At 39.0% G+C, this 12,020-nt stretch overlaps 1 protein-coding gene across 1 annotated transcript; it reads right to left on the bottom strand.

Moving 5' to 3' along the window:
- Positions 1-2,173: 2,173 nt before the first annotated feature.
- On the bottom strand, positions 2,174-3,850 carry LOC120279622 (UDP-glycosyltransferase 73C6-like). The gene is given in 2 exon segments (XM_039286546.1): positions 2,174-3,075; positions 3,077-3,850. Coding segments are annotated over 2 exon segments (1,542 nt in total). The 5' UTR covers positions 3,818-3,850; the 3' UTR covers positions 2,174-2,274.
- Between the last annotated feature and the right edge of the window lie 8,170 nt (positions 3,851-12,020).

Genomic DNA, 12,020 nt, shown 5'->3' with positions numbered 1-12,020 from the left:
ATTTTCATTTGACCGTCTCTCTTATAGATAAGTTACCCATGCACATACTTTCATTATTTACATTTTAATTATGCATTGGAAGATAGTTAAACCATGCCTCATATGAATTAAATATCTAACAGTTTGCCCATTACAATGATAACTCCCTCACTTATTTTTTATTTTTTTGACGAAGTAGATAAACCACAATTGTTTTTAGAAAAACTAACAATACACGAAACTCCCTCACTTATTTTATTTTTATCTTTTATCCTTTTTAACTATAAATAAATAATATGTGAATATCAGTACAAGTAAATAAGAAAATTTAATAGTTGAAACTTTCCTAAACCTAAATAGTAAATAATGCCGGGCCTCTCATATATTGTTGCCTTGGATAAATTGAAATATGTCACTTGCTAGCTAATAGCGAGGCTTGTTATTATCCCCACAACTCACTCAACTCCTCCACCATGTCCAAATGAACTGGTCATTATAGACTCCATCAAAATTAAAATGGATGGGCACAACAGTTTATGCCATTATCGCGGTCATCTCTGATTCTTGCTTTTGAATTTTATTGAATAAAGAATAAGGGAGATGATGAACTGATGCCAGAGGCAGAGAGTTTCTGCTCCTGGTTGTTGCTCTATTTTTATTCGTGTTTGATTGCTTGTACTCTGTTGCTCTATTTTTTTAAATGCATTTATAGTTTATCTATTTTATATTAAAAAAAATTCTGCTACATTTTGCTACAAGAATGAGATCAAAACAGATGCACTCACGGATGGATGTATCATGCATGTTGGGTTAAAAAAAATATTCAAATATGCTAATCTTGTTCAGATCCCACTTAAGCTTAATTAATTGGGGCTGTGGTGGCAGCATGCTAGCTGGTGGTGGCAGGCTGGCAGCTTGCATTATTGCCCACTTCCATATGGCTTTGGTATTTATCTTCAAAATTCCAATTTAGCCCCTCACATGAATACTTCCAATTATGACGACCCGCTTTGGATCGCGAATAGTAAACTGAATAGTGAATAAAAAGAAGAAATGCGAATGAGAATAGCGAATGAGTAATAACGTTTGGCTTTAAGGGTAATAAAGATTGTGAATAAAAAAAGTTTGGAAAGGTAGGATGTAGTAAAATTACATCAATACCCCCTAGATATAAATAATATGATATTATATAAAAAATAATTCATTATGTTTAATGAAAAATATTTAACATTATTTATTATTAATTATTTTTTTATAATATAAATGTATATTTTCAATATATTATAATTATATAATTAATCTTAATAATTTATTTAACAATTATATATTTATTAAATTAGTTAATATCATTAAATACGTTTAATTAAATTAATTAAATTTTTATTTATTTTAATTTTAATTTCCCAAAAATAATTTAATTAAATTATTTTTAATAAATAAAGCTAAAAATATATAAATATGTAATTATATATGCTAGGGGTATGTTAGTAATTTTATAACTAAGGCATACTCTCCCCATTTTTGGGTGGACTAGGACGCCTCCCAGGAGTAATTCTTTTTCCCACGCATGGACGCAACTCACGCCTTTCCCCGATCACTAAACAAGGGGCTGGGAACGAGATTCCCATTCCTGCCCCCTCAATCCGTGATCCAAACGCCCCCTAAGAGTCTCTGAAAAATTTATAATAACTACCTGGATACCAAAACAATATTAAAAAGCTCCCTACAAAATTTATCTAGCCTCTACTCTTTTCTCCTTTTTCATTACATGATTTATCTAGCCTTTCAAAAAATAATAAAATATAATAGAATATAATTTTCTCGCATCTAGAAGTTGAGTGTTCAATCTCATAAAAACACACATATATATTTATATATGTCATAACGGAATTATGATTTTTTTTTTTTTGAATAAATGTGGATGAACCATAACTTTATTGAAATAAAAAAACAAAAGAACAAGACAAATGAGGAAAAAAAAAGATTACAAGAAACGAAACAATAGAAAAGATACAAAAATCTCATAAGAGGTGATGGTACAATAAAAGTAAATACTGGAAAAATAAGTAAAAAAAGAAATTGGGCGGTCTAAGTCATTTTCCTGGAATTGTGATTTTTAATAACAAAAATCCATCTAGTTTCATAAAATCTAATTTCATTCCTTTCAACTAAATTGACAAAAGTAACCCGTAAATGCACAATAGTGACAATACAATGGATTTTCAAATCAATGTCCAAATAAATTAGACTTTCAAATTAAAAAAAAAAAAGAAAATTTAAATTAAATAAAACAAGCTATGCAAAAAGTGCATTCTTCTTGTCCCCCACTTGACCATGATCAGCACCATTGAAGCACTGTATCAAGTTGCTCAAATTCTGATAAGAAGAACCACCTTCTTCCATTGCCCTGCCAGCCATCTCTCCCAACACCTTTGCTCTCTTCCTCATCTCCTCTGCTTCCTCTGCTTCCTCTCCTTCAGCCATCAACGTCGCTACTGCCTTCTCAACCCTCTCCTTCTCAAGCAGCACTGCATCCCCATTATCATCACCCCACTTTGTGGGATGCTTCACTCCCACTGACACTCCAATCTTCAGCACTTGAACAATCAACTTCTCATTAATAAACTGTTCAGCAAAATGAGGCCATGTGATCATTGGCACACCTGCAGTCACACCTTCAAGAGTGGAATTCCATCCACAGTGAGTCATGAACCCTCCAACTGCTTGGTGTGATAAGATCATCACCTGAGGAGCCCATCCTCTTATGATCAAGCCTCTTGATCTTGTTCTCTCTTCAAAACCTTCAGATAACCACTTCTCCACCTCTGCCATCTTTTCCCCAGCTTTTATCACCCATACAAAAGGCTTCTCTGAAGCTTCAAGTGCGAGTCCCAACTCCACAAGTTGATCAACCTTTGTGCGTGCCATGCTACCAAAGCTCACGTAAAGAACTGAGCTTGGTTTCATGGAGTCAAGCCAGCTCATACACAAGCTTTCATCAATGGCTGCCTTGTTCCCTCTGGCTGCCACATCAGCTACATTCTTGTTAGACAGTGACAGAGGACCAATCATCCAAGCCTTCTTTCCAGTTGTTTTTCTGGTACCATTCACAGTACGGGCTCTCTAACTCATCAAAGCTATTCACCACCACGCCATCAGCATCAATCTCAGCTTCTCTTACCTCCCTGCGTGTACTTCTCCAATTCTTTGGTAGAAAAACCCAGGGGCCTGCTGCACGTGTCAACTCTATCCTGTCTGGCATTCCAGGGATGACAAACAGCTCATTCTCATCGGTAATGGTCTCATGAATCTTATGCTGACGTATGTTGAACGAACAAAGAAGAGCAAAGCAGCCAAAACCATTAAAAAAGAGCCTTGGAATGGATAGCTCCTTGGAAACCTCTCTAGTCCAAGGATGAGAGAGGTCAGTGATGATGAGGCTTGGAGGAGGAAGATGACTCTGAGCTTTGAGATGGTTAATGAGAGGGTCTTTGAGCAAACGGCATGCATCTAGGAAGTTCTTGATAAGGGCCCTGGATGGCAGAGTGTCAAGGTTTTCACAACCTTCAGGGAGCCCAGCTTCAGTGCCTGGGAATGGGAGGGTGAGGAAATGGATAGGGAGACCAGAGCCATGCATGGAGTTTATGGAGGTGGTGTTGCGTGCAGCGTTGATAGGGGTGGTGACGAAGGTGACATGCACGCCTCTGCTGGCGATGAGCCGAGCCATGTCGATCATGGGGATCATGTGGCCTTGCGCCATTAACGGCACTAGAACAAAGTGGGGGTTGGGAACATTGCCGGAATTTTGGCTAAGTGGGATGACTGTTTGGTTTGTCATACTAAACAAGAAACTCTTTGATTTGATGATGAATTGGAAGGTATGGTTTCTGTCTTTGTTGTGTTGATATATATATATATATATATAATAATAATTATATGGTTTCGCATGTTGACGAGTGCTGTGAGGTCATGGATGAGTGGTGATGTATGCACAGACGTTCGCACTAAGATTTAAAATGCTGTTGTTTTGACTGCTTGATTTGATTTCTGTATTAATTAATGTTGAGCAGGTTGAGCCTTTGTTCAACATTGGGGGCTGATCTGTTGGCCACTACCCTGATGTTGGGGTTCAAGTGGAAAAAGGCAAACGAAAGAGTGCTTTTGGTTTGGAGTTTTAATAATAATAATAATAATAATAATAATAATAATAAGTGGAAATTGCCAAAAAAACCCTACAACTTTGCCAAATTATCAAACAAACCCCCATAGTTTCGGAATACCCAAAAACCCATTTCTTTTCAACTCCATGATTTTGAAACCCCCAAAAGCACGTAAACGGGCATTAAACTGAGTGTATTTAAAATTTTATGGATGAAAAATGCCCTCTTGACGTGAAGTCGTAGTCGCACTCATTTCTGCATGTGAGAGGAAGTGGGTGGGTTTTTCTTAGGCATTACAATGCTTGTCTCTCTCTCAACTCGCGACTCAGCTCAACTCGCGTCTCCAGCTCTTCTCTTCCCACCCAAGACTCTTCCCTTTCCACCGCTGCCTCAAGAAGAAGTCCCGCAAGTATTCAGCATTTCGTCACTTTGCGTCTAAGGTATTCATTATGGTTTTTGTTAACTATTCCATTACGTAAGAGACATTTTTCGGTTTTGGTTTGTGATTTTTGTTTTTGCTGGAAGACATCAAGCTTTTCGTGGGGATTAATCGACTGGGGTTTTGTTAGTCCGCAGAGATGTCTCGGCTAGGGTTTTTGTTTTGTTTTACATTTTCGCTGCAGTATACGATCGAAATGGTTTTCCCGATTGTTGTGCTTTGTGTAATGTTTATAATCTACGCTTTACTCTTTCGACTGATATGGTTGCAGATTGTAAAAACGAGGTCTCCGCTTTAAACAACGAGCTTTACCGCTTAAGTTAGTTCGTCTCCGCTTAATTATTTCGTATCTCTGCTTAATAGTATACGCCACTCGCTTAAAAAAATGATATCGGGTGTTTAAGAACCGGAGTGTTTACCGCTTTAACAAATTACATTTCCGCTAACAATGTGATGTTATTATCGCAGGCTTGTGATTACGGGCGGTCAATCTAGTTAACGGTGATGCTACTTGACACCTGTGAGTGGAGACCGTGGGTCAATTGAAAGTTCACATGATCCTCGACATCGGGAGATCATCCGAAGGACACTCGTTCACGACGTTCATCGAGTTGAAGTCGAGTACCAAGAGCGGGCCCTTCTTGACTCTCACAGTAGAGATACGATATCGCACTCAATATATTCGTGGATCGGGGAAAGTAGCTCGACTTTCGAGCCCTGAAGATGTGTGCAATCGTTCTGGTCTGCGTTGTGATGGGGAGGCGATCGTGTTTTCAAGAAGAAAAACACGGTCACTTTTCAAGAGAGGTATTTGATCGAAGACGTCGAGAGACAGCGGAGACTCCATCGGAGCACTCTTCAAAGAACTCGCTGGACAGAGGGAAGAAGAGGAGAATTTTGCCAAACCATCGATGGTGTATCTCCCCAGCATAATCCTCTTCCCAAATACCTCCCTCGCCGGTTCATAACCCGGATCGTTGATTATGTCGATGATCTACACGGAATGGGGCGCCACGCATGGGCGCAAGCTGACGCACAAGTGGCTTATGGAGGACATACCACAAGCCGCCACCCGAGCTGCAATCTAGATCGCTGGGGAAGAAGACATCAACACCGGTATGTTAAGGGGTTGCACTGTAGCGCTTAACATCCGGTTTTACTGAGTGACGGAACCGGAAAGAAAAGTCCGTTCTGCAAGATCCCAAGGATCGTTTGTCTACGGTGAAAATACTTACGGAAGCAAGTGACGATAGAGACGAGTTTGTCATCTCGAGAAGGAAAAGAGGTAATAATTCAAAAATATTTTGTTTAAGCGTAGAGCGTTAACTTTTTAACCATATCATTTTACCGTTTAACTTTATTCATCTATCGTTTAACATTATAACTTACCGCTTAACTTTGTTCAACTACCGTTTAAATTTTTAGTTTAATGTTTAATTTGTTTGTTTATGTTTAACACAATAGGTTATAACGTTTAAATATACGAGTTACATGTGTAAATATAGTTTTAATTGTTTTAAACTAAATAATTTCAGCTAAGATTGTTTGCTTTACACATGCTAGTTTCTCGAAATGGTTCCGTCGAATCGTCGATGAAGAAGTATTTGTTCGACAACCGTCCCTGCCTCGGATGCTATTGCTCCCGGGAACCGCTTCTAAAAGGCGAGATGAGGAGTGGCAACCTCTTCCTCTGGGCCGGACGCTTCTCTCCTGCCTAGGCCAAAAGCGCATTCGTGCCAGGCCGGAGAAGCCCTCCCACACGCCCGCCCATGGCTTCCCGACCAGTGTCGACCCCGACGTGGCGGCTCCCCGCTGGGCACTAGGCGAGGATGTCACCGCAACTCTCATCGCAGGCTTGCAGTTTTGATGCCGAGGGTTCCCTCGGCTTGTCTGCCGGGGTAGAGCGATTGGAAGGCGTCAGCAGAGTCATCGATCATGCGCCTTCCCTTTAAACAAATGAAGCACCGGGACGGAATCGCGTCGGAGTTCGACGACAAGGACATCATCGGGGTGGCCCTTCGAAAGACGGACCTCATTCGAAGAAGCTCGCAAAAGAGGAAAAACAATAATGCCTCCGTCTCCACCCGCTGCCGGCTGACGATGAAATAATAGCAGCGACACCATCGGCAGCTTTCACGTGCTGGTGATGTTGTTAACGTTGATGACATGCCCATCACGGTGGAGGAGATCAAGATGGCGCCCGAGTTTGCCGCGGTGGAAAAGATCGTCGACTCACGTTGTTGACAACATCATGCATACACGCGTGGGAACCGGCGCGACAGTCATGGGCATCAAAGATGGACACAATCCATGAAGAACAACGGGACAACGCTGTGTCTCCCATTGATCTGTCACTGCTGCGGAACTCACGGTTGAGAAGGTCGTTGAGTCTATCCTCGACGAAGTGGAATTCACGGGCGGAACCAACGGCTGATCGTACGCGCATCGAGGCGCATACAATCCTACAAGAACAAGAAGCATGAAGGAAGTGTCTCCGTTGATCTGCCGCGTCGTTTCCCCGATTAAAGGAAGCCGATAAAAAGTAGAAGAACTTCGGAAAGTCTTCGTTCAGAAGAAAAATACGTTGGCCAATCGCGCCTCAATAAGTACGAGCAGGAGTTGATAAGGATCTTCCTCAACTGCCCTATGGACAAGTAAGTTTGAAGTTTTTATGATATTGTTTAAACTGTTTTAGTTACCATTTAAGTAGGAGCGTTAACGTTTAAAATTTACAGATAACATTTAACTTATAAGTGATACCCTTTAAATATTACCGTTACCGTTTAAACATTCAATATAGAATTTAAAGTTTATACTTTAACGTTTAATTTTATACTTACAACATTGTTTACATGTCTTTGTTCCGTTCAACCACAGCACTGTCGTGTGGAAGAAACGACTCTGTCAGCACCACACGGGCCAATCTATTCGACTGCTCGAGGGGAAGGGAGATGGTCACGAGGCGATGTGATGGGACGCATTCGTATGTATCTTGCAAAAGACGATGGCGTAGTGTCGTATATCGTTATAAGAGGCGCGCCTCCATCACACGGCCACTGGCCTTGTTCATGCTCAAAGCGAGAGTGACGCACGCATGAATCCACGATGGCTATGATTGGAGATGCCGCGCAACTTGCATGAAAGTGGACATCGTCATCCTTCCGATAATTATGAGTGGCCACTTCCATGTCGTACGTCCTCGACAATGAAAAACAAGAATACGGCATTATTCTTCATGCCAAAGCGAAGAATACGATAAAAAAACACGCTAGAAATGGTAAGTGCTTTAATAATTTGTGTTTGTGTAATAGTGTTCGATAAATAATCGGCATTCTAATATGAACTTGTATATCTCGGCAGCGAACCTATTCGACCTTTGTATCGACATGGAGTTAGGGCGAGTCGGCGACCGCTAAAGTACCCGCTTGTTCACGACACTGAAGCCCCACGACAGAAAAAAGGAAGTGTCAACTGCAGCGTCTATGTCATGCGGTTTATCGAGCAGTTACTCGCCGGTGAGAAGCTCACGGGTACATGAGACTGAGCGTCCCTTATCTGCGATTAAGGTATGTTTCCCGCATACTTAGGGAGGGAGGCAGCTGGCATCACAGCAGGGAGGGAGTCTTCGCAGCGGGTTCTTAGTCATTCTTTCTATATTTGTATACACGATTCTTTCTTTAATAATCCAGATTCATTGTTTAACATACACTTTCGGTGTTTAAGTATATAGTTCATTGTGTAAATATCAATGTAATTGTTTAAACTCCGCTTTTTCTGCATGTAAAACGAACCAGAGGGGAGTGTACGCAAGCGGGGTCATAGTCATTGTATAGGTGTAAATATCATTCTGTTTCGTTTTGAGGTTCTGTTCTTGTTGGATGATATTGTAGTCCGCTGGGTACATTATCGGGTAGGGTTCTCGTTTCATTTTCATTTTCATTATCGACTAATATCAACATTCATTTTAAGCTGTATAATGATAACTTTTGCCCTTTTAACTTTTCGTTTTCTCCTGTTTAAGTTTAGGTTTCTCTGTTTAAATTTAATATTTTTACATTTAAAAATATCCTTATTATTTAATAATATCAATGTAATTACAACAAAAATATACTTAATATTTTTCTGTTTAAAAATATCCTTATTACTTAATAATCTCTTATAGAGTGTAATGTAATGTTCCGATTTTTTTATGTGCGACAGGGAGTGGAAGCGCTTGGGGAACCCGAGCGTGTATTGAGTCACGCTTGGGGAACCGCTAGCACCATCCCGTTGTACATTTTAAGCGGATACAAATTTATTTTAAGCGATAAAAAAATAACGATTAAAGCAGAGAATAAAAATATTTAAAACGTAAGAGATATATTTAAATATAAAGTTCGATATTTAAACAATAATAAAGTATATACACAATGCCTAGTCGTGCAATGATTTCATTCCACGATCTGCGATTGTGACCCGAAGCGTGGCAATGGTAGCTAGACGCAACTCAGGACCTCGGGACGCTTACGACTCGATCCTCTTTCGTCTAGGACACCCGGGTTGCCTTCTCGTCACAGTGATCGCAAAACCACGATTCGCGATTTTTCATCCATCGGCCCGTCATTATGTCTGTATGGGGAATATAGCTTCCTTATATGCCATTTTTGAAGTCGAAGCTACCTTCCACGATGCCGGTGTTTTCGTTCTTGATGAATTTGAAGTCAAAATTCCTTTTGATTGCAAAATTCTAAGTCGTCTCGAAATGTTCAACGCCTTCAAAAACATTGTCCAATATCCAACGACAACACTTGACTTGATCGGATGAGGAAGCAGGCTGCCACACCCTCGAGGCTCGCCAGTGATGTGGAGCAGGCGATGCCGATTCCGAATTCCTGCCAACACTTTTGAGTTTAAGCGAACACGATCGATATTTAAACGAGACACAAAATATTTAAAGCGATAAACATAAATCTTAAACGTTAAAAACAAAAAGTTAAATAATAAGTTAATAAGTTAATCGGAGACAATAGTGTTTAAATGGAAACTTGATAAATGTAAACAGTGGCAGGGATAATAAACAATAATTAACTTCTACAACTATATAAACATAAACGAGAAGAAACTTACAACGAGAATAACTCATTTTCAGTAGGATACGATACCACATCATCTGTCTCAACAACAAGATCAACAACAAAACATTTGAAGATGGAGTGCACGTGACACATGCGCTGGAAGTCAACCTCGTTTTATATAAGGACATACCGTTTTTATGTCCATCGAGTGTGATAAACTTCACCCTCGACACGGGAAATATCGAGACCCCATCGCTCACATATTTCATTAACACCGATTCCCAAGAAGTCGGTAGTGAACATTAGCACTCGTCCCTCCCGTTGTATCTAGCAATAGCACAAAAACTCTCCATAATTTAATCGGAAGAGCTAAAATTGAATACACCAAATGAGAAGAAGAAAAAGAAGAAGAAGAAGAAAAGAAGAACAAGAAGAACAAGAAGAACAAGATACGAGCCTCTAAACTTTCGTTTGAGAAAAAGCAAGCGAGAGGATTGAAAAACTATGCATAAAGAAAATTATGATTTGGTACCATTTTTCCCACCTTTTGCAAGGGCAAAAAGGAATTTCATATTGTGGACCCTACTTCAACTTACCGTGAGGGTTAAAAGGAATGTAAAATATAACGGAGGGTTTAGTCCAGGGGTGTGCAAAAGTTGGAGGGGGTTTTTGGGAAGTTTTGAAAATTACGAGGGGTGAACAGTAATTTTCCCTAATAATAATAATAAATTTGCAAGAACTTTGTTTCAACTTTTTATTTATTTATTTATTCAATTTTTTTTTGTCTTGTTTGTAGTGGAAATAGCTTATGGGAATCTGGGATTGGCACTCCTATCAAAGTCGGAAAGAGTGCTTTGATAAGGATATACTATTAAAAGGATAACACATTATTTATTATATATCATACAAAAATATGTCGACCTATACGCTGAGGATGGTGCGCAAACTATATTCTGGTGGGACAGCTTTTGGTATTACACAGTAACTAATGCAACCAATGGGCAACGTGAAAAGTCTAATGACATCCACTACCCTCTTTGTTGGCAGATCCTGCTATCTTGATATCTGTTCATAGATCTCGGGAGCTCTGTCTAATAATTGTGATTCATAGAGCACTACAACAAAAAAAAACGTTATTTGCGACATATTTTTGCGACATAAAAATTTAAAAATGCTGTCATGACTATAATTACGCAATCTGCTGACGATAAAATAATACGCGTTTCAGACGTCAGTAAATTTTTGCGACACTTTTGAAAAAGTGTCGCAAATTTTTGCGATCAAAACAAAAATGTCTGAAAATTTAATCGCGAATTCGTAGGGTTTTCTGAGACAATATTTGCAATGTAATTTGCAACAATATGTGACATTGTTTGCGACATAGTTTTTGGTGTCAGTAAATTGTATTCAGGTAATGTAGAAACTTTTGTAACAAAGACCTGCGATACATCTATTGTCATGAAATCGAGTACATAATTATATCCGAATCTTATGAGACATTTTGTGACACATTGTCACAAATTATGTCAGCAAAATTAATTTCATAACAAAAAAGCTATGACACGTTTGTTATTTATATACAATAATTTTTTAAACATTTTTTACAAACATGTTTAAAACCTAATTTACAATGCTAAACAACAACTTTTATAATATTTTGCAAAATAAACATTCCGATTGATAAGTATCCCGAACAACAATTGAATACAAAATATAATAATCCAAACATCTAATACAACAAACCAATACAAAATGTAATAGTCCAAACAATGTTATGTGCAGTTTTCTTACTAACAATGTCAATAGCATATCCTTCCAACTTTAGCCTACTTCTGACAAAAAAATATAAGAGAATGTCTGGAACCTTTTCCGTGCAATAAGAAAATCATTACTCATGCCACGAACCACATTGTCCTCCAAAAGGATATCTACCATTGGATAAATACAAGATGATTTGAATGGTGATTTTTGAACCTGCATTCATCCCAGGGAATTGCTTCCCTTGTACAAACTGATCATCCAAAGCATTGAGACATAATAAGGGCACTGACACATTTCTAACAAATTGAGCACTGCTGTAGTGGCGGTAATATGTATCAACAGTCTGACAAATATTGGTGTCATTCAAGTTAGCTCATCTTACAATATCCAAATAATACTGTCAGTTGAGATAACTATACCTCAAATTAGCAGCAATTCGAGTTGCATGGTGGTCAAAGTCCCTTACAGTGCGTGACTGGTCAAAAGTAAAAAGAAGAATAAACAATTAGTTTGGAGAATGATGTTCCACCTTGTATTACACGCCCGGAGTAAATAAAAAGGTGTATGAGCAATCAGTGTAGAAAACTGGCATTATCCAAATGTCATAGTTATGTAGAGAACAAAGTC

This window comes from Dioscorea cayenensis, chromosome 16, assembly GCF_009730915.1.
Source record: "Dioscorea cayenensis subsp. rotundata cultivar TDr96_F1 chromosome 16, TDr96_F1_v2_PseudoChromosome.rev07_lg8_w22 25.fasta, whole genome shotgun sequence".
Taxonomy (NCBI): domain Eukaryota; kingdom Viridiplantae; phylum Streptophyta; class Magnoliopsida; order Dioscoreales; family Dioscoreaceae; genus Dioscorea; species Dioscorea cayenensis.
The sequence above is the reverse complement of the archived record's forward strand: the minus strand, read 5'-3'. Positions and strand labels throughout refer to the sequence as shown.